Source organism: Artemia sp. Qi Xiang Cuo, chromosome 5 (genome assembly GCF_049724085.1).
Source record: "Artemia sp. Qi Xiang Cuo chromosome 5, ASM4972408v1, whole genome shotgun sequence".
NCBI lineage: Eukaryota > Metazoa > Arthropoda > Branchiopoda > Anostraca > Artemiidae > Artemia > Artemia sp. Qi Xiang Cuo.
The window spans coordinates 59,142,498-59,169,855 of NC_142798.1; the positions used below are offsets into that span (position 1 = coordinate 59,142,498).

At 35.6% G+C, this 27,358-nt stretch overlaps 1 protein-coding gene across 1 annotated transcript in view; it reads left to right on the forward strand.

Annotated features, from left to right (window-relative positions):
- Ripalpha (RPA-interacting protein alpha) overlaps positions 1 to 26,899 on the forward strand; it is a 67,874-nt gene extending 40,975 nt beyond the window's left edge. Inside the window, exons 3-4 of the mRNA XM_089088931.1 lie at positions 21,245 to 21,345; positions 24,763 to 26,899. Of these exons, the coding sequence (XP_088945057.1) occupies positions 21,245 to 21,345; positions 24,763 to 25,103 (442 nt within the window). The 3' untranslated portion in view covers positions 25,104 to 26,899. The remainder of the gene's footprint in view (positions 1 to 21,244; positions 21,346 to 24,762) is intronic.
- Positions 26,900 to 27,358: the final 459 nt, after the last annotated feature.

The following is a 27,358-nucleotide window of genomic DNA, read 5'->3' on the forward strand; positions in this document are numbered from 1 at the left end:
CCTTTTTAAGTGACCAAAAAGATTGGAGGGCAACTAGACTCATTCCCCCACCTTTTTTCCCCAACATTGTCTAATTCAATTTTGAGACAGCCATTTTGTTCAACACGGTCGTAGTATGGCTTCAATAACTGTGCCTTTGGATATAACATGACCCCCCACAGCCCCAGGAGAAAGGTCTCCTAAAGTACCAAGGACACCAAAATGAAAACTTATTTAGCCCTCTTAATCTATTTTAGGTCTATTCATACCTGAAAATCCGGGTTTCCTACGAGTTTTTGTTTAGCTGCTAAATAAATTCGCAAAACAGTGTTGTCAATAATAAAACAATGATAAACTGCGGAGCTGAATTATATTAGCGGAAACAATTTTCTATGAATCCGACAATGTTTTTCATTTGTGAAAATTCAAATTTACAAAATCTGTTGATTGTTATATATATTAGTGAAAATACATTTTGTGAAAAAATATGACCTCAAGGTCAGAAAGTGACTATTCTGATGTGTCAGAACATATTTTTGATGATGACCAAGCACTAGATGGTATGCAAGATACCATTTCAGGATACTTGTTCCAGCTAGACCCCGACGCCACGCCGGTGGATCGACCGAACGCCCCCGACGAGAGGCCCGGTCGAACACCGCCGAAGTGTCGTAACGCCGCCGGCGCGCCGCCGACAGAGGCGGCAGCGTTTGGTCGATTTTAAATTAATTTTGCGGCAATTCTTTATTGCGTCAACCGCAAATTCGGAGCTTTTCCTTCTCGTGTGGTTTAGTATTTCAATTTTCCTGATTAGAAATCAAGCACGGCTTGCACTATCTCCGAATTTTCGGGTATTTCCTCGAAAATCTATGCGTCACCCCGAAAAAAAATTTGGTTCCCCGAATCCCCGAAAACCACGCAATCACGGTGCCACCTCTAGTGATTTATCACCAGTGACTTTCCCTGCCAAATATTACTCGGCATACCATAATTCTTCACTACTCTCTCGTTCATTAATTTCGTCTCTTTTGTTACTTTGCATAAAAAACAGACAGATGCAATATGCAATTGCAAATATTGCAATATACACAGTTCTTCATATGTTGACAAAAAACAGGATCGTCTTTATGAAATGAGTTTAAATCATTTCGAATGCAGTTTCCCAATCGCTATTTCTTACATCGTTTGTAGTCAAGAATTTTATTTTCAAGTTGAATCCAAAAAAAAAACCTTCTATTGTGACAAAATTTATCTATAGACTAAGCTATGCACAAGGTTTGAGAATTAAAGATTAAACTGGAAGTTAACTAAAAAATATAATTAAAAAAGAAATTGTTAATTATTGCCTATAGGAGGGGGGATAGGGGGCTATCATATTTAAATGATAATACCTCATTTTTTTTATTGAAAGCGGGGATGCCAAAAAAATTTTTCATTTAAAATGGACACAGAAGAAAATGATATCAAATTTCCTAGCAAACCATTGAAATATTTTGATAGACCCAAGGCCCCCCATTAGGACTTGTTCATTGTCTTGGGTATTTTGCGATTTCTCATAGGCTACTGGCCTAATTTGGCTTTTGTGTGTGCTCGCTTTTAATTATATTCTTTGGATCTTATTGAATGCCACGGCAAATCTATGACTCAGTTTTCTAATAATTTGAGTTATATCTGAATAATTTCGACATTTTTGTTGTTGTCTTTGTACCCCCTTAGTCATACCCTCAATTTTTTTCAAGGAACACTAAGCTTTTTAACGTTATTTTGCGTGTTTGTTTGAACTATATAGTGACCTATTTAATTATTAAGTAACTTATTTTTCTAATGAAAGCTGAGACAGTATCCTATCATTGTGGTATCCAGAGGGGGGGGGTAAGTATTACATTTAAATGATAATATCTCGAAATTTTTTTTATTGAAAGCAGGGATCCCAATTTTTTTTTTTTTTTTTTTTTTATTTAAAGCAGAGACGGTATTTTATCAAGGTGGTATCCAGAGAGAGAGGGGGGGGGGTAGTGAGCTATAATATTTAAATCATAATACCTCGATTTTTTTTAAAGAAGGGGTGCCAATAAGTTAAATATTTTGGTTATTTAAAGCACAGCTGGAATCCTATCAAGATAGTATCCAGAGGGAAAGCATAGGGAGCTATTACATTTAAGTGATACTACCTTGATTTTTTTTTATTGAAAGCAGGGATGCCAAAAAGTTGAAAAGTAACATACCGAATAAACAATTAAGTGTTTTTTGTTTCATTGTAATTGAAGCGTTTTTGTTTCATTGTCATGTGAATTGTTCATCATGTATTTTTCAATTTGATAAATTAACTCCTTTTAGATGCAGTTTATAATTTGACTGATATTATGTATTTATCATCTTGTACTTTGGAATGAGTCCCAAAAAGAAAAAAACGAATCATATCCAAAAGAGCAGCCAAAAGCCATAAAAAAGCAGCAGTTCAGCCTTAGCCTTCATGACATATATTCTATAAATAAGCAAAAAAAAAACTTTAAAATGAATTTTTTTTTTTTAAATTTTTATTAAAAACCTGTTTTTTATACAAGATATATTTTTAAGAACCCAAAAGAGCAAAAAAAAAAACAATCAATATCAAAGTCACCCATTTCAACTGTTTTAAATGTGATAGGCAAAGGGCATTATAAAAAAATTAAGCTTCTAAATTCAAAGTTATATTCAAAGTTTTCTGATTAGCCTAATTTAATATTAAGATGGTCTGGGCAAAAAAATAAGACACGCGTATAGTCAGAATTCCATTGTGAATCCATATATAGCTAAATTTATCAAGACCCCCTCCCTCCATAATGGTGAAAAATATACCCTGAATTATAAATCAACACCATATTTTTGGTACATAGCATAGACTGCAGTTTTCAAAAAAATTTAGCATTTCAGCACAATTCAAAATAATGACTATTTTTCATGCTCTTTTATAATTAAATAATCACTTGACAGGGACTATTAATTTTGAATCCTGAAGGGACTAGAAGGCTCAGAACAGCCCATAGAAACCTAGTAACCCTATGCTCAAAAATTTGCTTCTTTAAATAACTGGCTAGGTAGAAAAATAGGTCATATGTAGCTGACTAATGATTGAAGCTGACTTTGGCTATATATTTCCATATTAGGGGGGGGGGGGTTAAAGCACAAGCTTGTGGTATCAACTTCAAAGTCTATTAACCATAATAATTTATTTATTATGAAGTAGCCTAACTAAGTAAGAGTCTTTTATTCAGGCTCATCACTAAACAAAATATAACCCAGTTGTGCTGATGATTTGTATCTAGTAATTATGTCAGTGATTCCAATTCTCAAAATGTAATGGGGCAAAAATAACCAGTTAGCCATGATAAAATAAAAAGTAGCAAAATAGAAATAAGAAGGTATTTTTCAAAGTCTAACTGAGGCAACTGCTCCCCCCTCACATAATTGGCACCCCAAAATTATGTGGCCTAATGCTGAATTAGAATAAACAGTGTACAATGGCAAGTACAAACAATACAATAATATATTGTATATGATTCATAATAAAAATGACAGATAATGATCTAATAGTATTGCTTTATTTAATCAACATTTGTCATTCAGAGAAGCCATGACTCTCTAATCTTGTTCTTAATATTCCTGTTTTGTTCCATTAATTTTTTTTGGTACTGTTCTAATATATGGGCAACATGCAAGAATGCAACTTGAGAAAAGCCAAGAACAGATAACATTACCCAGTAATTTCCTATCTTATGCTCTATAAACAAGGGGTTTCTCACTCCAGTAACTATATTTAAGCTTTAGTTTTTTTGGGTTTAGGAGGAAAAAAGGCACCTAGGTCAGTTTAGGTTATGTATTTATTGTATGCTATGCTTTACCCCCACCCCCCTCATGTGCAAATATACAGCCAAAATATGTTTCTAAACTATTATACTTTTATCCTATTTTTTTTCACTTAACTAGCATTAACCAAACTTCACTTGTCGCATGTTCCCCAGGTATTAGAACAGTACCTTTTTTTCTAGCATTGCTTTAGTATAACAGTGTGACATCCTTTTCACTAGTAAATACCTATAATTTTTTGAAGGCCTATAGGATATATATTCTGAAAATTCAATCCATTATTATTATTGTTGCTGGTTTGCCTGTGAGTCCAGGCAATTTGATGTTCATATGTTAGTCCTAAAACTCAGCTGCCCTTGCCTGAGACTATAGGCAGGCAGACCTTATGTCACTTGTTCACCTGCAAATCCAGGCAACTTCTTGGGTAAACCAATTTTGAATGAATTTTGTGTTAGTGTAACTGTCTGAGCTTATAAACTGGGCTGCTTGTCTAAGACTTTAGGCGGGTAGACCCTATACTACCTGTTTGCACACAAGGCCAGGCAACTTTTCAGTCAACCAATTTTCCATTAATTCTGTTTTAGTGTAACTGTCTTGGCTTATAAATTGGGTTTTCTGACTGAGGACAGCAAGTCCAGGTGACTTAGTGGTCATGATAATCCTAAAACTTGGTCAAAATGCCTTAGACTCTAGGGGGACAGGCCTACTTGGAAAGTCTACTTGAATTAAAATAGAGATAACTAAGATTTTTGGGTTGACTCATAACAGGCAATGTCTATGGAACTTGCTGATGAAGAAGCATCCTAAGCCTAATTTTCTTGGCCACATAAATTCTCAGGTAGGTTGACTAAGTTTTAGGATTGATATGTGACCACCAAGTTGCCTGAACTGCAATTGGAACTATGAAAAGCCATCTGTATGACTTTGTTGTTTTCTCTATGTATCAGTGGGGTAATGTAATTTCTTTTGTATGACATTTTAGTGGATCATATAGCCTATTAAATAAGAAAACCAAAAAGTATTCTGTATAACTTTATTCATGTTTCTCTATAATAATTTGATGTTTAAAAAGTCATACAGAAGACTTTATATCATTCTCTATGTTTAAAGGAAACACAATATTGTCTATTGTTTTGACTTTATAGTGCTTTGTATATAAGAGTAAATGACAATATTTGTTGCTTAGAGTATAAAGAACCAATGAATTTAATAATCAAACAGTGCTCACCCAAGTAATTTGTATTTTTAATATAAAAAAAGCATAAAAGGTATATGCTACTATCATATAATAACTATGAGGTAGATTTATATCAAAATATTCAAGCAAATCACACAGCCTACTAGGTGTCTTACCTTAGCCTACACAAGGTAGGCTATCAGTGGAAGTCATTAGGTCTGCAAAACAACCAATAGGGTAGCCTATATATTAATACTTTCTTTTAGAATCATTAATGTTTACCTTTACACTGCTTCATGGTTAAAAGATCCTGGAATGCCAAAAATCCTAGTGACCTCAAGACTAGGCCTAGTCTAGCCAAGCTCTTTTCAAGAAGCATTCCTTAGAAGTATTTTTCAAAGAAAAGAGCTTTGCTGAACTAGGTTCCGATTTCTATTTTACCAGAACATACAAGAAAACAACACTTTCTAAGGCTAAATGCTGATTTATTTATTTTTTGGTCATTTTCTGCTGTTTAACAGCACACGTTCTTTATTTTTGAAATTGACCACGTACTTTCCTATTGGAATACATTAGGCCTGTTTTTTCACTCATCAATGTGCTAAGATCTTACATCTTTGGCCGTTTTTGTGCAAACGCCTTTCATCATTCTGCTCTGATCAGCGGTCTGAGAACAATGATGAGTTGATCATCAAAGTTCTCTCATCATTGTTCTATATGGCAAAACAGTGGCGTTCTTCACACTTTTTGCCAAATCAGTGATCTGTAAGATCTTAGAAGAAAGATGAGTTAAAAAACGATAATCTTTGCAGAAAGATGTAAGATCTTAGATGTAAGATCTTAGTGCTAAAAAACGGGCCTATTATGTAAACTGGCGATCTTTCTCCTTAAAAAGTGAATTATCGGTTTTTCACACTAATTTAAGACGTATATGGCTGTGTAAGTTTGCACTTGACCAATTTAATGAATTAGTTTTCATTTTAGGTGTCCTTGGTACTTTAATAATAGAATACTAATTGCCCATTTTATGACTAAAAAGTTCAGGGTATCAGTTATAGTAGTATACGCCCCTGTAGAACCGACTGACGGAGATACTAGTGACTCAGATGAATTTTACTTACAGTTACAGGAGCAAATAGACAGGGTCCCAGGTAGAAATATGATGTTTTTACTGGGAGATTTTAAAGCCCAGGTTGGTAGAAATAGGGATTGATGGTATCCCAGCCTAGGTACTTTTGGTGTAGGAAAAGAAAACAGTAATGGATACAGACTTCTGCAATTTTGTAGGTATAACAATCTAGTTATAACCAATACGGTGTTTGGTCATAAAATGGCTCATAAGGTAACATGGTATTCACGTGATGGTAAGACAGCAGACCTTATTGATTATTTTATAGTAAACCGATGACTGGCAGGATCTATGCAAGATACTAGGGTATATATGAGTGCCGTTATTGATGTTAAAAGTAAAGGTCACCATCTAATAGTGTCAAGGGTTAATTTAAAGCTGAAATATCGGAAGGGTAACTACCTCCCGGGAAGTTATGATGTTGGTAGGCTCCCGGATAAGAATTTGAGAGAAACTTTCCAGGAACAGTTGAATACTAAGCTTGAGAGTTTAAAATTTGATAATGTGGAAGATGGTTGGAATCATTTTAGAAAAATAATTTGTGAAGTTGCTGAAGGTGTCCTAGGGAAGAAAGCTAGAACTGCAGTTAAGAATACTAGTGAAAAATTTTTATGTTTAATAGAAAGGAGAAGGGACTTGTAAAAGAATTATCTGAGTGATAGATCATATGAAAACAAAAGGAATGTAAAAACAAACTGGAGAAAGCATAAAAATATGAACTAAGGAGGTGTGAAGGGGAGGCCATGGAAAAATTGCTGAGGATCTGGAATATGCAGCTAGACGGCATAATAGTAAAATATTGTTCTGGCATGTTAACAAATTGAGAGGGAGTATTCAATCCAGACTTGGCCCAGTTAAAGATAGGAATGGGGCGCAATTAGTGATAAGGAAAAAACCAAAGAGAGATGGGCCGAACATTTTGAGAATTTGCTTAACCGAGATAGAGTTGCAGGAAAAGATATAAAGGAAAATGAAAAAGTTTGTGATACCTTGGATGTGAAGGAAGATTTGTTTTGTGAGAAGAAATAAGCAACAGTACTAAAAGGATTAAAAAATAATAAGGCTCCAGGTGCTGATAGGGTGGTAAATGAGTTTCTTAAATATGGTGGCTCTGATGTTAGAAATAATTTACTGAAGATTATGAATATGATTTTTGAAAAGGGGAAGTACCTAGCGATTTTAGGAAAACCTTAATTAAGCCACTTTATAAGAAAGGTGATAAAAGTGAGTGTGGTAATTATCGAGGCATTAGTCTGGTCTCTATAGGTAGTAAATTACTTAGTAATATGATACTTTTTAGACTGAGAGATGACGTAGACAAAGTTTGAAGAGAAGAACAGTGTGGTTTTGGAAAAGGGAGAGGATGTGTCGACCAAATTTTCACTCTTAGGCTAATAATTGAGAAGTGCCTGAGTTTTCAAACACCTTTGGTCCTCAGTTTATAGATAATGAGCAAGCGTTCGGTTCTGTTGATAGAAGAGCTTTAGTAAAGGTTTTATCCTTGTATGGCTTCATTGTAAGTCTCCTTGACTTAGATTATGCTGATGATTTAAGCATCCTAGATGAACTTGTGAGCAGAATGAATGAAGTTTTAGTGGTTTTGCGAGTTCAGGGTGCTAGAATGGGTTTGAAAATTAATGTTAAGAAGACTAAGTCACTAAGGCTAGGAAAAAGTGAAGATAAAAAGGTGACGTTGGGTAATGAAAAGATTGATCAGGTGGGCAGCTTCACTTACCTTGGTAGTATTTTTAGTAAAGATGGTGGGAGCAGTGAAGATGTTAAAAATAGAATAGCCAAGGCTCAGGTTGTTTTTTTACAGTTAACAAAAAGTTTGTAAGAATAGGAAGATAAGTCTGCAAACCAAGATTAGAATATTAGAAGCTACAGTGATGACAGTGGTCAAATATGGCTTTTAAGCATGGACGCTCCGAAAAGCGGATGAAGATTTGCTAGATGTTTTCCACAGAAATTGCTTAAGGATTGATCTGGGTACCCGGCTGATTGACCGTATTTCAAACAATAGGCTATACGAAAAATGTGGTTCAACACCACTCTCTAGGGCTATAATCAAAGAACGGTTGAGGTGGTTATGGCACGTTGTGCGGAGGAAGGATGACAGATTGCCGAAGATTGTTCTTTTCGGCAAACCGTCTAGGGCTAAATGGAAAGCAGGTGGTCCTCGTCTGGGGGACGTCATAAAGAAGGATTTAAAGGAAATGGGAACTTCGTGGGTGGGTGTAAAAAGGGAGGCTTTGAATAGATTGGGGTGGGGGAGGAGCATGCGTAGCTGTGTTGGTCTCAGGTGGCTCGGTGCATCGGTGAGTTGTTAGTAGCAGTAGTAGTAGTAGTAGTGTGTCATTTGTACAACACACCTGTTATGGGAAATTGTCTAGGAACTTTGAAAGAAGTAATCAATTTCTTTAGAATTTCATCTAAGCGCTATGCGATTTTCAAACAAGTTGTTCAAGAAATTGATCCTATCACAGGGACAAAAAGAATATGATTGAACACATTTTGCGAGACTAGATGGATGGAGCACTTAAAAGCAATCATTTTGTTTACAGAGATGTTCAAAATCAAATAGTTCATGGTAACGAACTGTAAATAAGGAGTAATGTGGCTCAATAGTAAACAACACTGTAAGAAACAGAGTCCTGATAATAAGAGATATCAAAAGAATCGAATTTTGATGCTTATTCAAAATATATAAAATTCATGAAGTTTGATGTTACCCATCAAAAGTTACGAGCCTGAGACAATTTGCCTAGTTTTAGAAAAATGGGGAAAACACCCTTAATAAATCAAGTGATCTTAACGAAAATCTTATAATGAGATTCAGAATACCAGAGAACCCTATTGTAGAGGTTTCAAGCTCCTATATACAAAGATGTAGAATTTTAAAGTTTTTGCCCGAAGCAAGATCACAGATGCGTGTTTATTTGTTGTTTTTTTTTTTTTTTCCTGGGGTGATCGTATCGAACCAGTGATCCTAGAAGATCGGGAGATGGCTCATTTAATCACCCCTCTTTTTTACCCAAAAGTGTTCGATCAAAATTTTGTGATAGCCAAATCTTCAGCATGGTCGAAAGATCTAATAACTATGTCTTTGAGGATGACTTGACCCCCCCCCACAGCCCCCGGGAAAGGACTGCAATTTATGAACTTTGCCCGTTGCTTACATAAAGTATTGGCTATTGGAGAGTATAAAGATATTTAGGGGGGTTCTGGTGGGGGTGCTTACGCGGGAGGATCCTTCCATGGAGGAGTTTTCATGGGGGAAGGGAATTTTCCATGGCAGAGGAGCTGGATCTTCCAGCATTAATTAACAAAAAAGCTGTTAGAAATTAAATTTTTTAAAGCAAGTTTTTTCAGCTGAATGTAAGGAGCAACATTAAAACTTAAAATTAACAGAAATTATTAGGTATATGAGGGGGATGCCCCCTCCTCGGTACCTCGCTCTTTAAGCTAAAGTGTTTTTTTGAATTTTGAAATAGCTTATTATTCTAATTAAACGATCCTTGTGTATCAGGAGTCATTCTTAAATGATCAAACAGTTCATGGTGACGAATGCAATAGCAAGATGAAAAAAAAAACATAGCTGTAAGTAAGGAGCGACCTGGCTCAATAGTAACCAAAACTCTAAAAAACGGAATTTCGATACCAATAGATGCATCAAAAGAATCAGATTTTTTTGCTGATTTCAAATATATAAGTTTCATCAAGTTTAGTCTTACCCATCAAAAGTTAAGCGCCTGCGAAAATTTGCGTTATTTTCTAAAAAAGGGGAAACGGCCCCTAAAAGTCATAGAATTTTAATGAAAATCACACCATCAGATTCAGCAAATCAGAGAACCCTACTATAGAAGTTTCAAGCTCCTATCTTTTCTTTTTTTTTATCGGAGGGGTGATTGTATCGATCCAGTAGTCCTAGAATATCGTGAGAGGGCTCATTCGGACGGAAATTAAAAGTTCTATTGTACTTTTTAAGTGACCAAAAAATTGGAGGTCAACTTGACCCCCTCCCACGCTCATTTGTTTCTCTAAGTCACCCAATCAAAATTTTGAGATAGCCATTTTGTTCAACATAGTCGAAAATCTAATAAATATGTCTTTGAGGATGACTTAATCCCCCACAGTTCATGGGGAAAGGCTGCAAGTCATGAACTTTGCCCATTGTTTACACATAGTATTGGTTATTGGGAAGTATACAGACGTCTTCAGGAGGGATTTTTTCTGGTGGGGTCGGGAGGAGGGGGGGTCAGATTAGGGGGTTACGGGGGAGGATCTTTCCATGGAGGATGTTTCTTTGGGGGAAAGGACTTTTCTATGAAGGGGGCGCCGGATTTACCAGCATTATTAAAAAACGATCAGAAATTAAATAAAAAAAACGAGTTTTTTTTTTCAACTGAAAGTAAGGAGCAACATTAAAACTTAAAACGACCAGAAATTATTACGTATATGAGGGGGCTCGCCCCCATGTCAATACCTTGCTCTTTACGATAAAGTTTTTTTAGTACTTTCAAAAGAGCTATCTATTCTAATTAACCGGCCTGTGATTCAGGGGTTTGTGATTCGAACAAAATTCGAACTTTAGCGTAAAAGGCGAGGTATTCAAACTTTAGCGTAAAGAGTGAGGCGTTGAAGAGGGGACAGCCCCTTTCATACACGGAATAATTTCTGTTCGTTTTTAGTTTTAATGTCGCTCCTTACTTTCAGTTAAAAAAAACTTGTTTTTTTTATGTAATTGGAACAAAAAGTCAAACTTTAGCGTAAAGAGTGAGGTACCTAGGAGGGGGCAACTCCCTCACATACATAATAATTTCTGTTCGTTTTAAGTGTTAATGTTGCTTCTTACTTTCAGTTGAAAACACTTATTTTTTATTTAAATATCTGTAAGGCCAAGAGGGAAATTCAAGAAAATCCCGATTCAGCTTTCGAATCTTCAAGCAAAGCTTATCCTTTGCTATCTGTTACTGATATATACAGTTTTGCTGCTGATGATTACTGTCAGTAAAGTTTTTAGTCTGTTACACAATTCATTGACATCTTTGCAATCAGGAAGTATAGATATCGTATATTGTCTCAAACACGCTGACGATCTTAAGAGCAAAGTTAGAGACATGAGAAAGAGAAGATTGAGGCGACGTTTCATCCTCTTTTTACTGAAGGGACTCTTTTTACTGAAGGGATTTCACGGGGTCAAGATGCTAAAATCAGCATTAGAATGCCCAGATGAGCTCCTAAATAAACTTATAGGGATAATTACACAACGCTGTAAAAAGATCCTGAAACATATTACTAACTTTCTGTGTTTATCCCATTTATCAACTACTCTCTGCAGCAGCTGAATCAGGGAATCCTTAGTCACAGAAAGTTACTGGAGTCACTACAATACCTACTTCCTCAGCACTGTATTTCGATTGACGAAGAAAAAAACAAAGGATATATCAGGTATCTTGATGTAGACACCTATAGAAGAAGCTTGCAAGCTGAGTTAGTTCTGTAGAGGATATTATGGATACTGTTAGAAAACGTGGCTGTGTAAAGATTGTTGCTAGGCTTACGCAAGTTAGATATAAGTGTATTTCTCGTATTTAGTGTTTTATTACATTAAGGGTATATTTTTGGTATTTAGTGCATGTTCCACTTCAAGGGTATAGTTGGTATGTGTTGTTTTAAGTACTTGTTTCTGCCTTCTTTTCTATTCAAGGAAGTGAATCACCATGACCAAAAACCTACCAGCCAATGAGAGGCTACTTTGGGGGTCATGGAACCAGAATTCCATGCTTGGGCCTTGAAAGATAAGACGGGTGAAAAGACAACTTGTGGACAGTTCCGCTTTGAGAACCAACCGTGACAATGAGTGGGTAGAGGGAAACGCTTGGGAGAGTTTGAGCAACTTCCACCTGTCTATATAGTACACTGCGCCGGGAGAGTTTTACAATGACATCCACATCAACTGCCGTCGGAGAGTTCCAGTAATCTCTACTAGTCAACTCCAGACGGTGAGCTTGGAAAATGCAGCAGCCACTTCCAAATCAACGGTGCCAGCCGGTGCAAGTTGACAATAGCTCGGATTCTCTACGGCTTCAACAAGACTGTTCACGAGTGCAATCTAGTAATGTAATTTGTTTATTAGTTTATTAGAGTAGTTTTAGCAACATCTTGAGTAGATACGAATCCTGCCTACCACGCTACCCAAGGGCTTGTCCTCGTGGAGACTTGATCACCCCCCACTAGGGACCAATAAGAAGGTATCTCTTGAGAGAAATACAACAAACATCAAATTGGTGGCAGCTACTCACGGTGTTGTTGACTACTTCTAAGAAACTCCTTTCTAATAAGTCGTTAAGCTGTCACTATGTCCTAGCCTTAAATTTAAAACCATACCGGCCGATATAGGGGCCCATCTTAAAGACCTCAAAGCTCGGCTAGCAGATGCGAAGGTTCGTCCGTCATCGTAAAGAGTTAGTTCTGATATTTACCAACTAACTCCTCCTATGCCTGTTAATTATTATATAGAACAATGTCCGCCAATTCCTATACTTTCGCATCCAGCCGATATTCATTCCTGGATTTTAACTCTAAAACAAAAACAAAAGAGTCAGTCCAAGGAGGACGCCTCAATGGTATCTCAGGCTATCTGTTACAACAGAGGCGAGATTCAGAGATTTCTGTATAATTTTGATCCGGATAGTATCAAAAATCTTTCAGACCTCGAAAGAACCCTTAAAATAGCCTTTTGCCCAAAAAAATGTGTAGGACAAAAACTACAAGAATTAGTTAGAGAAAAACAGAAAGAGAACAAATTAGTCTCTCAAGTTTATTCTAGAATAGTTGGTAAGGCAAAGGATTATTGCAAATCAGCCGACCAAAACGACGCCAGTAGTCTCATATCAAACATTTTTAAAAGTGGCTTAAAAACTAATATCGCGCGCCGAGTAATGGAACAAGCATCACCAGATTGCCATAATGATGAACTACTAGAACTAGCTAGGAAATTTGAAACAATAAATTTAACATTTTATAGTCCTCGTGAAGTTTTAACTGCAGCAGTCAGCAGTCAAAACATTAATCATGATATGTCACAAAGCCGAACTCCCTCTATGTCAAGATCAACTAGAGGTAATTATTTAAGGAATGATTTTAGTAGTAGAAACAATGCTCGCATAAAATGTTGGAATTTAGGGGTCCTCATAAACAATCTGTATGTAGAAAACCTACAACGTGTATTCACTGTTGTGAGATAGGGCATAAATCGAAATTTTGCTTAGCCTCAGCGCCTATAAATCTACCACAAGGAAACCAAAAAAACTAAATAATTCGACTTTACCGGAGGCCGAGTCGAACCTTATGCGAAGTCCTCTAATAAATAATATTTCTTCTGTGAACCGTTCTGATTCAAAAGTTTGTTATTTGAGTATACCAGAATCAACCAACTGTGTCTCATTTCCATTTATGTATGATGTAAAATTGTGCGAATCTATTAAAATTTTAGCATTTATTGACACCGGTTGTCAAAGGTCACTATTATCGGAAAATTTATTCTACAGCCTTCCGGAGCAAATACAAAAGAAAATTAAAACGTCATTTTCAGCTGTAAAATCCTTGAGTGGAAATATTTTGAATGTTTTGGGGAAAATCAAAATTCTTGTTGCTATATCTGAAGCAATGAAACACAGAAAAATTCATTGGGAATTTCTCGTTATTAGTGAACTTAAGTTTCCTCTAATAGTAGGCTATGATGTCTGAAATTGCTTGGAAATGTCTATTGATACCTGTTGAAACCAAATCAGTCTAGGCTCCAATAGTCTATATCAAGAAAATTTTATCGCATTTTTTGCCGAAAACACTGGTAACGCTTGTACAGGAAATGTATATGTAGCTAAACAGATAACCATTTCACCAAACTCTTTTAGAATAATCAAAGTGAAACCGCAATCTAGTAACCAAAGTCTAGTAGCTCATGGGGATTGTCTGATGTTCACGCCTTCACCAGCGTGGCAAATCTGTATCTCAGAGTCAATCAGTGAAGTGTCTCATTACTCATTCCCCTTTGTATTTTTTAACCCCACGCAATATAAATTAACCTTATTAAGAGGTAAATTAATTGGAAATTTTGAGCTTCTCCAAGAAGACTTAGCCTCAAGCTCTGGGTTAATTGCAGCCTGTGCTGAAAATGAATTTTCTCAAAGCAATAAAACTCAGGTAGATTTAAAAACTGAATGGCCTAATGATGAAATTTTAAAACATATCAATACCGGAGAAATAACCGATAAAAGTAGTGAAAAATTTAAAACTTCCATTTGTAAATTTAAAGATGTATTCGCTCGCACTGCTTATGATATTGAGGGTATTGACTTAGATGGATTTTTCGTTCCAATTGATGAAATAGTTCCAATTAAAAGCAAAAAACAATTAACATCACCATTTTTAATGCATGAGGTAATAATGAAAAACGTTAAGGAAATGCTTCGAGCTAAAATTATTAAAGTGGGTCGATCACCATTCAACGAACCTGTTTTTATCATAGGCAAACCAGATAAAGAGGGCAAAGCCTTACCAAAACATCGTTGGAATGAATAAAACAGTTGGTTCTTAATTGATATTACATATATCAATAAAGGTATTAAAGATAGTCAATGGGAAATTCGCAGAATTGAAGAAGTTATAACTGATATGGCAGGGAAAAAACAATTTTCTACATTAGACATCAAACACTCTTTTTATGCATGCAATTTATCCGAAGAAAGTCGCCAATTATTTTCTTTCAATGTTAAAGGTATGTCATACCGATTTTTAAAAGCACCAAGGGGAGCTAAAAGCAGTCCTAGACAATTTTTAGAATTTTTGGGAATAATTTTTCAGGACGTCCCTCGTAAAACAAATGACTAAATAAACTTCTCTGATTTTTTGAGTTTGGTACGTAAATGACTTAACAATGCACACGGAAAGCAAAAAATTTGAAGATCATTTGAGACATTTACAAATTGTTTTTGAAAGGATACGTGAATTCAACCTTAAACTCAATTTATCAAAATGCTGTTTTTTTGCAAATTCAGTCAATCTGTTAGGATTCAATGTCTCACCCGAAGGAATCTCTCCCCAGGAATCAAAGGTTAAAGCGATTAGGGTGATGACACCACCTAATGACGTTTCGGACGTTCGTAGTTTCCTAGGCATGACTTCATTTCTACGAAGTTTTTACCTTAACTACGCAGAAATTTCATATCCTTTGGTTCGCCTAACTCGCAAAAATGTCCCATTTGTTTTTGAACCCACCGAAATGGAGGTTTTTGTAAAACTAAAATCCGAACTTACTGTTCCACACATAGTTCTACTCCGTTTTCAATCGAAATCAGAAGATTTTCATTTGTTCACAGCTGCTAGCATGAAAGGAATCAGCGCTCTACATTGTGTAAAATGCAAAACCACAAATCTCTTTCAAATAGTTGCAAGCTATTCTAAAATTCTCAGCGGACCCTCATCTAGATATGAAAATCATAGCAGAGAATTATTCGCACTTTATTCCGGGATTAAACATTTTCAAAAAACCTTTCTATGGTCCGCTCATACACATTGCTATACAGATTGCAGGGCCCTATCTTATTTAAAGAGAGCTAAAGACGTAAATAGCAAGTTATACCGTATAGCTGTTTTAATTGACCGTGCGCAATTTACTTTTCATCACAGTCTTGGATTTAAAAATCCTAGCTACTATTAGACCCATCCTACTTCTCAAGTTTTTAAAAAATACAGAAACATTCATATTGATGCGTTGTAAAATTAATTTGACTGACTTCAATGGGACTATGTTGATTTTTTTGGACTAAGAAAAAAGGACCTTAGACAATTTCAACAGCGCATTAAAGAAATCACACCAGTTTAAACATTTGTGGACACAATAACCAGACATCGAGTTGAGTGTTGTGAGATGGAGTCTCAGGAATCGGACACACATTCCGTACTTTGTAAGAGTCGGTCGAATGGGACGGGTAATCCTATCTTGCATCTTAATCACGAACCAGTCATGACACGGGATCATGTTATCCAGGGGGTCGCCATTGGGGCCCCTCTAAGGGAAGCAAAAAAGGGTTGCATCCATAGAAATGCAGAAAAGGGTTGCATTCTGGTACACACAGGGGGAACAAGCTTGTGCTAACAGGGACCTCATGTACATGATTCGGGTATAGAGTCTCACAGGATAGAAATTGAGGAAAATGAAGCAAATATATTACTAACATGTCTTCTCGAATATGAACTTGTAGTTCATAATGGGCTAGTTTATGCAGTTGATAGTACTGGAGATAAGAGACGTGTAAATAAATATAAAATTTTGGTACCATAAAAACTTATATCCACAACCAGTGCCTTAATGCATAACAAATTATCGTTAGGTGCCCACCAAATATATATAATAACGATAGAGCGAGTACGCGAATTTGCAGTTTTTGAAAACTTGACGGTGCTTGTAAAAAATTATGTCAAAAGTTTTGATTCATGTCTTCGTCGAAATATAACGGGTCCTATGCTGAACCCAAGTTTGGCTGAAAATATTCCTCCGTCGCACTTATTTCATGCATTTTCTATAGATAGTGAATTCGCTCATAATAAAATTCTTTTCAATGCTACAAAACTTAATTTTGATTTAGAATCATTAGACTTCAAAAAAATTCATAGCTTTCTCGAGAGAGATGTATTCTGAAAAAGGCATATATAGCCTAAAATCTATTTTGAGCAAAACAAAATTACACAGAATAATTGAATCAGAACATTCCATGAGTATTAGAATCATGACAGGCGGCGCGTTTATTTTTCTAATCCTTATCGGAATGTCCACAGTGATTCTCTTCAAATAAAGGACATTATGGATTGATTATAGAGAAATGAAAAAAATCTTTTTAGAATTGTCGAACAAGGGGACAACGAATAAAAATAAATGTATTTTATGTAAGTAAAAAAAATTAATTTAAAACGTATGAAAAAAAAAGTAATAAAAATGTTTTTTTTTAATAAAAGAGGGGGGGGAGAAATTGAATTAGTTGTTCGAGGCTTTAGCAAGTTAGATATGTGTATTTATCGTAATTAGTGTTTTATTACGTTAAGGGTATATTTTTGGTATTTAGTGCTTGTTCCAATTCAAGGGTATAGTTGGTATGTGTTGTTTTAAGTACTTGTTTCTGCCTTCTTTTCTATTCAAGGAAGTGGATCACCTTACCAAAAACCTACCAGCCAATGAGAGGCTACTTTGGGGGTCATGGAACCAGAATTCCATGCTTGGGCCTTGGAAGATAAGAAGGGGGAAAATACAAATTGTAGACAGTTCAGCTTTGAGAACCAACAGTGACAAGTGGTTAGAGGAACACCGCTGGGAGTGTTCGAGCAACCTCCACCTTTCTATAATATACGCTGCGCCGGGAGAGTTTAACAATAACCTCCACATCAACTGCCGTTGGAGAGTTCCAGTAGCCTCCACTAGCCAACTATAGACGGTGAGCTTGGAAAATGCAGCAGCCACCTCCAAATCAACGGGGCCAGCCGGTGCAAGTTGACTATAGCTCGGATTCTATACGGCTTCAAGAAGACTGTTCACGAGTGTACTCTAGTATTGTATTTGTCTATTAGTTTATTAAAGTAGTTTTAGCAACATCTTGAGTAGATACGAATCCAGCCTACCACGGTACCCAAGGTCTTTTCCTCGTGGAGGCTTGATCAACCCCCACTGGGGACCAATAAGAAGGTATTTCTTTAGAGAAATACACCATACTTCACAGCTGCAAAATATTTCATACGTGGTTAAAAGAATGTGATAAGAGCATATTCCCCACTTTACAATAATTTTGAAGATTGTTGCAACGATTCCCAACATTTTCTGCTACGTGCGAGCGTTCTTTTTCTACCCTGAGAAAAGTATCTTATACCAAGAGTGCCTCAGGTCAAGAACGGTTAAGTGGATTGGCCTAATTATCCATACACAGGGATGTCCCAGTCAATACAGAAGATGTTTTGGATAAGCTAGCCCACAAAAAAGCAGTGGCTTGATTTTATTTTATAATTATATTCTAAAAACTTTATTTTTCTTTTTTAACGGGTACTATCATCCTTCAGTCAAGATATCCATCCCTTTCCGAAATTTATCGCTGGGTTCGCCCCTGTAATCAAGGGATTGTGTTTCTGGTTCCATGAAGCAAACGAATAGTTAAACTAATTAAATCGGAAACGTGAAATCGTTAAACATAACAAAAAAAATTTCACAATTTTTTTTTTTTTAACTGACTAGAAATAACATCAAGAGACGGCTAAATCCCTAATCCTGTTCTAGTGAAGAGACGGTCTATTGGCGGAGACCAAAAGCCTGAGGTCAAGTTTTGAGGTCTGAAGGCTGTAGCACTGCCAGAGTAAAGAGAGGGCCCGTTTGCGGAGGCTGAAAGCTACCAATCATAGCGAGTGAAGTCCTAGAAGTGTTTTTTTTTTTTTTTTTTTTTTTTTTTTTTTTTTTCATGAGCTGTCAAAGCGAGCATTTTGCTAGATAAAGAGCCAGCGAATCTGGGCTTACTCTAGCTAGTATTACTAGTTTTTATTAGTTCATCATTAGTACATAGATTATAACGAAAGATAAAGATTCAACATGAGTTGTTACTAAGTTAACCCTTTCAGTCCCGAATTTTAAGAAAGTTGGTAGGATTTTTTTTAATAGTCATTTCTGAGAGAGAAAAATGTTCTCTTTCTAGTGGTGTAACTTGCATCTTTACATCATCGCTTGGTGGTGAATAAAAAATATGTCCTCATATGTGGACGGTGGAAACTAAGGTTTCTAATTTTTCACAATTTCCAGCAGAATTATTTGCGAACAAAAGTATCATCTATTTATTTTCAATTCCAAAAAACTGACACTTAGCGTGTGTGAAAACTCTCAAAACATTCAAGGCACAAAACCTTTTCACATTTCACACACTTGATCCGCGACTTGCTAGTACACGACTCTAGCGAACAGCGTCCTGCGTTGGCGGCATTCGTCTTGGTAGGCCAGTGGCCAGTCAGTCCGTCATAGCGAATCTCGGGTGCAACAATGCAATTATACTTTCGTTTTCGTGTCTGAGAAACCGATGGTGACTGGGAAGGTCTCCCGCGAGGTCTAACAGATGCTGCAAAACCAGTTTTCCCGGTGTTGATCAAAGTTCTTGCTACACTGGCCTTGAACTCCAATAGGCCAAGCTCTTTCAGTCCAGCGTCTAAATCGTGCTTTTCCATCCCTGCCTTTTGTGCCTTACGATACAGAATCCACGCATTTACAACTGCAACGTCAACGAAGTTCCAAAAGACCTTCATGTAGTATTTTTTCCCTCTCCGGTTATGGCGGTACAAAGCAATGAAATAGTCCATGAGATCGACACCTCCCATTGATTTGTTATATTCTTGAATGGCATATGGACGCCTCACTGGTACTTGCATTCGGTCTTTCTTTGACCACCTTTTGACTTCATCTTGAGGTTCGACACCAGCGTAGGTGGAAATGGTGTGGACGATCTTGTTATCAAACCAGCGCAAAATTGTGACATTGTTATTTGTGACGACAGAACTTGCTCCACGACCCTCAATCTTCAACTCTCTTTCTGGCTTCAGCTTGGAAGCTGCTTCTGCGATTCGATTCTGTCTGACTGTCCCAACGAGATGAATCTGATTTCAAGCGAGATACTCAGCTAGCGAAACTGAGGTGAAGAAGTTATCAGCATAGATTTTATAACCTCTTCCAGTCAATTTCTGGGAAAGACGAGCAACGACATCACCACCAACGCCTAATCCAAACGTTTCTTTCTCTACCGCAGCTCCTTCATACATTTCGAATTCGTGGATGTATCCTGAAGAACTAGCTCGAGCCCAACACTTGAAACCCCAAGGTTTGGGTTTGGATTTAATGTACTGCTTCATTTGGGAGCGACGTTTGAAGGGTATCATCATTTCGTCTATGCTGTGGTGTTCTTCGAGAGGACCATTTTGTAAGAATGTACTCTTCAAAACGTCAAGAACCGGTAAAATTTTATCATTTTCCCCACTCTGCGCTTCATTGAAATGAAGGTATTTGGAAATTTCGTCAAAACGATTGCGAGACATTGAATCAGCAACAATCGGAATCCGCATTGCTTCGTCAGATTTCCAGTACCACTTCAGGCGCGGGTATTTGAGGTAAGTGATTACTAGGTTTATCCCCAGGAAGAGCTTCATTTCATGTACAGAAACGCTGAAACTGCTACCTTGTGAAACAGCATAGCGAGTAGATTCGAAAGCAATTTTCTCGATCAAGGCATTTGGGAACAGTCTGAGGAAAAACTCTACTGGCTTCTTCAGCAATAGAATTTATGGCAGCAATTCACCATGGTCTGCTTGGAAGGTCGGTCGCGCTCCTGCTAATGGATGGTCAGCAGCTCTCCAAACACCCTTTCGCTTGCTTTATTCGTTCGAGATGATGCGATCCCATGGATACGATTGTACTTGTTTTTCCGGTCTTACCGTGCATGGAACTCTGAATTTCCCATTGTCCACAAACGAGGACATGTGCTTATCGAATACCTTGGTGCCCTCTAGCAACAGAAATCGTAAAAACAACAAGAGACCCCTAGATGTCCCTTTGACATTCACTACTACAGTGTCATCGGTCCAACTACCCTTGTTTCCCAGCGTCCACAAACGGGGACAGAACGCAATGGCGATGTGCTGATAACCCAGAGTTGCAAAGATGATGTAACAGTTGTCTAAGGAAAGTTTAATGACATAATTTTCTACAGCAAAAATCCCAGACTTCCAAATCCAGCCCTTATCAGAGTAAAAAAATTTATAAAAGGAAGAATTCTTACCTTTCTGATGTTTGACCTACCTGAGACTTTCTATCGGGCTAGAACGCATGCCTTACCTTACATGGCGATATTCTGTACAGGTGAAATACTTGAAAGACACTTCTCTAACAGATGGCATGTCAGTGATTTCATTATATTTTCACTGGGTTCTGGGATGAAAGATTAAAGATTTGTCCTCAATTGTGGTCAGTGGGAACGAAAGGGTAAGGACAATAAAATTAGAACTTTTCATTTTCTTGTTCTAATCATCTAACATTTCAGGCTTCAGCCAAAGACATTATTTTCAAAACAAATTGGTGAAAATGATATTCTGGAAATGGAACAGATTATGAAGGAAATTCAGCAAGAATTGAAAGATGAAGGTATGATCCATAAGCTAATATGCTTCTCACCAATTTAAGAAACATTTTTATATCATGTTTTATTTTGGACTTGGTTTTGTCGGAAACATTCAACGTCACAAGCCTTGAACTAAGAAAACCTTGAACTAAGTACAGGGCTGTCACGTCCCTCCCCCAATGTTTTTGGTCACTCGGTAAAAAATAATAAGCCGGTAAAATCGTGGCGCTTTGCGCCACGATTTTTCTGACGCCGTTAGAATTCTTTGTTCGGTTCAATCAAGACCACGAAAATACATGTCACCTACAGAAACTTTGAACGTGGTCAGTAAACGCAGCAGTTTTAGCGACTCCTGCCATGATTTTATAGATGGTGCCACAACTTTCCATTTGGTTAAAGAAATAGCATTAAAATAGTTTCATGATATGTACCGAAATCTAAATCTCGGTTGGTAAATGCAGCGGTTTTACCGACGCGTGCAGTGATTTTATGTATTGTATTCGAAACGGACATTATGCTAATTTTTGACTAAAAACAGTCGGTAAAAATGACCAGCCGGTCGCTAAAATCTCTTGTCCTCCCCCCCTTTCTCCCAAACATTTTTGCTAGTAACGACACTGACCAAGTACAGCGGGTATGCATGCAAAATGTGTTAGCTACAATTATTCTCCATATTATGAAGTTAGAATTGTTTTCTAACTTCATGCTGTCCAAGTACTTTAAATAAGTTTATGCTATTAAGTAAGTCTAGGCTACTATTCTTATCTCACGGCACTCACACCTTAGACACCTGTCATTTAGAAAAATAAGGTTTCATTCAAATTTTCTAACAAGTACATGCAAATATAAAAATAAAACTTAGATTAATGAATAAACGCATATTAGTCAATAAGTGATAATATGTTCAATTTTTTTTGCATTTAAAGGTTTTTCTTTTTGTGGATTAATATTTGAAACACACCAAAATAAATTAATTTTTAGGGTAACGAAGAACTTTTGTTTTTACTTTTAATGCCACCGTAGAAGCATTTTTCAGATAGATAAGAAAATGCAAATGGGACCAATGTCTGCAATGTATCTGGATGTTTTTCAAAATGTAATTATCGTTAATAATAATTGATTATTTCCAAATTTCCAGATAATAAAATAATTGGGTTGATTCTTTGTATTATGAGTCAAGAATCAGCTTTGCTGAACATGAAAATTGTTGAATTTGTAGTTCTGATCCATTTTAAGATCAAGGTAGTAACAAATAATTAATTATCACTAATGATAATTGTAATTGGTTTTTGGAACACACTCTCTGTTACTAAGCTTTTACATCATTTTCATCTAGCAAATCCAAACTTACATAATTTTTGTTTGAAGTAGCAGTCGTAAAATTGTATATAATAACCAAAACAAAAAAACAATCAGGGGCACACCAAATGTTAAGCTTGCGGGGGGGGAGGGGGCTATGCTGCTAAACAAGGACAGCAAAAAAAATTATAATAAACAGAGTAAATAAAATGATAGAGTTTTATTTTTAAATTTAAAAACTAGTGATTGAGATTATGTACCCAGTTAATGTGCAACCAAACTTATAGATTACAAGAAATAGTGGCACTTTGAAGAATTGTGCCCATTTCTTCGCATATTAAGAGATTATTTGAGCCTGGCTAAGATATTAGTGCTTTAAAAGTTGTGAAAAAGGAATTGGTCGACTCTTATCATGAACCTGTAAATTCGGCTATTGGTTGTTGAGACTAGATGAAAAATAATTGTCTCACCTTTAGATTCTTACACATACAGTAGGTTTATTTTCGGGACATAGTTTACTTGCTCTCTATCACTGTATAAAGATAATATAACAGTAAGATTAAGGCTGGTGATTTTTGGCGCTTCATTGTTGGTGCGTACAAACAGCTCCTCCCACTTACTCTTTCATTAGCGGGTTAGTATGTATTTGTCAATCACTGACATTGTCAGCCACAAAATGTTTTACAACAAAGGGGCAACCTAACAGTTTTAGCACAGTATATCTTTTATGTTTCACAATAGTCTGTGGTTTTAGATAGTAATATTGCGCCATGGAGCGTCAAAACTTTTTCTTATTGTTTTTTTTTTTTTTATTGGTAAGGAAAAATGTTCCCTTTAATTTCCATTTTATTTTATTTTCCTTTTAATTTCCTTTAATTTTTATTTAATTTTTTCTCGTTTATGCTTTTTTTTGGGCCATAGAAATCTCATTCGAAATTTGATAAAGGATCTTTTCTAATAACTTCTTCTAATAACTGGTGGAATAGCTGTGATCTATTCCACATCTTTTTTTTATCTTTTTTTTTTTTTTTTTTTTTTTTTTTTTATTTTCACGTCGTGATATTTATTTTCTCAGATTGTAGTTCCTGTGTGACTTGAAAAAGTATAATTACCTGTTTTGGCGGAGAGCCGAGATACGATCTAGTTTCAGTGTGTATGAAAGTTTTTGTATGAAATTCTCAGACATTTCCAAAACTTTAAAGAATAAACACCTCTGTTTGAAAATCTTTGCACTTTGTGAATTAAGATATCGATAAGGGTTCTTGATTGAGACCAATTTTAGGACTTGGGTTCTATATATATATATATATATATATATATATATATATATATATATATATATATATATATATATATATATATATATATATATATATATATATATATATATATATATATATATCTATATTATATATATATATATATATATATATATATATATATATATATATATATATATATATATATATATATATACATATATATATATATATATATATATCTATATATATATATATATATATATATATATATATATATATATATATATATCTATATATATATATATATATATATATATATATATATATATATATATATATATATATATATATATATATATATATATATATATATATATATATATATATATATATATATATATATATATATATATATATATATATATATATATATATATATATATATATAGCTCCTCTCATTTGATCTGCCATCAGCGGGCCAATTACCCTAGAACACGTATTTTGGCAGAAACTTTCTCAAAATGCCTTTGAAACCAACTCGAGACTTCGAAACCTACTTGTAATTCCTAAAAAAAATCTAATAATAACATTTCACTTCTAATTATTGATTTTCATGTATGTATTGGAATAAATTAATTGAAAATTAGATTCTTTAAAATTTAGTGTTACAACGTTGAAGCCAAGTTTCGCGTTCAAGAGAAATCTGGCTTGTCTACCCGTGAAAAAATCGAATGTCGCATATGTTTATAAGTTCTCCGGAGCACTCGCATCACGGTCCAGGTTTTTATAATGGGTGAGATAGGGAAAGATCATACTGTCTATTATTTATATACTGTGCTTTCTATAGTGGCATAAATACTGGAAGTCTTCTCATTTCAGAATCACGTCTCTTGAAAGAAATCGAAGACGAACTGGTAATCGAAGAACAGAATTTAAATCATTTGCTGAGTAACGAAGTCGTCTGTCCTGTCTGTCAAATACATACCTTATCCATTTCAAACAACTTGATTATGTGTCACTGTGGTATAAATATTAGTTTGCAAAATCCAACAACACATGAACTTCTCCAAGCATCAATTGATAGCGCGGTTGGCAGACATGCTGCCATCTGTAATAAATCTTTGGAATTTATTTATATGAAAACAGATAACAGCAGTGAAGTTTATGCAGTGTGTCGGATTTGTGATGCTCTGGAAATTCTACTTTCTAATGCCTTATAGTTCCATTATCTTTTTGATGAGACCAACCCCGCGTTTCATAGAGCTTATTTCAATTAATTTTTATATGTTTTTCATTGTAGAAAGGCTCTGATTATTTGAAAGTTATGTACGGTACCACCTTTATTCCGGTTAGAAATCCTTAGTTTCTTAAAAATATCCCTTTTAGCTAAGATCTTAACTTATGACTTGTTGGTGGTCGTTTACGTCTATCTTGTAGTTCTGGCTCTCAGTGTGGAAAACCAATCTATTTTTTACCAAACCACCGATCATTGAAATTCAATGTCTTGTAGTCGAAAATTTTTCTGAGGAAGGGGCTTGTTTTTTATATATATATATATTTTTTTTGCCAAAGGTTTCGATGAGTTCAAAGGATGCAAAGAATTTGTTTTCATCAATTTTGAGTGAGTAAGCTACACTCCTACCTTCTGCCCATTTTATAAAATTTATGTATTTGACATTATTTTGTTAATTTAAAACAATAAACAGTTGTACAGCATTATTTGGGAATTTGTTTGGGTGAATGTATTTGATAGTAAAATTGTTTTTTAACTGTAATTACTTGTTTGAAGTGCAATAATTCAATCTTTACTATAATTGCTATTGTTGTTTTGAAAATGATTATTTTAACTGACATAGTTTGAAGTTGAAGTATGAGTTCACGATTACTTGCTTAAAACTGAATATGAGTTGCAACAGCCCTTTTTTTGTCGAGATAAAATAAAAGAAAATTGTATCATTTTAATCTCTTGAATATTAGGTTTCTATTGTAGGTTTCGGATGGCCCCACGGTTAAAAAAAGATGCTTATTGAAGGTAGAATTCTAACTTTTGAAACTTGATTCATTTCCAAGATGTTTTCGGGCTATAGAGCATAAAGTGGTTCTTATCAATCAAAAAGCATACAGCGTTGACGGTTGTGATTGTGATAGTGGCCAGAGGTGATTCAAGCTGTGAAACTAACTGTCCTGATTAAAAGCAGAACGTACCATCTTCAGTTGGTTAAGTTTTTGCAGGGTAACTTTTAAAAACCTTTTAGAATTTCAATTTACTCTTTCTGTCGTTTACTGTTATGCTCTATGTCAATGTCAGTCTGATTTCCAGTATTTAACCGTTGTAATGTGTCTCCGCACTGTTTAAATGATTACTTGACCGTTTTATCAGTGTATGTGAACTCAGTTAAATAGGAATCAGAAATGATTATAGGTTTAGTTCGGTTTGTTATGCTCGCTGTTTCTCAGTAGATATGATCAACAATGTTTGCTCCTCGGGAACACCTGGTCCTACCAACTCTTCTCCCTTGAACTTCCCTTGGTGAAGATAATCTTTTGATCAAGCTTTGGCTCCCAAAAGTGATGAATGAATCGAAAATTAATTCTTTATTTAAAACGCAGATAGTATGCTGTGATGAGGCATGTGTCTGCCTGGTAATATGGGACCGTAGAAACCTGCGGGTGGATCTGGTATGGGATTCCGGGTAATGAGATTATGCGAAAGAGTTTCTATAGCAATCTAAATAAGAAGAAGAAGAACACAGATAGTGTTTCCCTAATTCTCTTTTCACCATCGAAAGGAATATATTTGCAGATGTGAATATGTATTGAATCGGAGTTATTACACCTGGGAATTAACTGTGCATGCTGTCGACTCTTGTCAGTAAGAATGCATAGCCAAAATTCTTCAGCATTCACTCAGCTGAAGGTCCGGGAGGCTTCCTGTTGTCTGGTTGTAAGCCAACTTACATGAGCAAATAGACAGGATTCATGGTAGAAACATGGGATTTTCATTTATAGATTACATATCTTTGTTCATTTAGGATACAATAGATTGTAAATATTACATATACTGTGTGGATACTATATATTGTATATAGAATAAAATAAATTGTATTCTATCTTTGGCCGGTTATGTCTACGGAAGTAAAATAGTGATGGTAATAGACTGCTTCAACTTTTTAGCTGCAACAACCTAGTTGTAATCAAAAATTCAAATGGACATAAATGACCCGCAAGTAATTATGGCACTCGCATGATGGTATGACAGCTAATCTTACTGACTAATATTGCAAATCAAAGACTGGTTGATAAAGGACACGGGCACATCGGAGGGCTGTTATTGATGTTGAAACTAAAGAACATTATAAAATAGCATCCAGAGTGGATTTAAAATTGGATGGGTAACTACTTACCCGGTAGTTACGAGGTTGATGGACTTCATGGTAAGAATCTAATAGGTGGGCTCCAAGAATGCGTGGAGGGT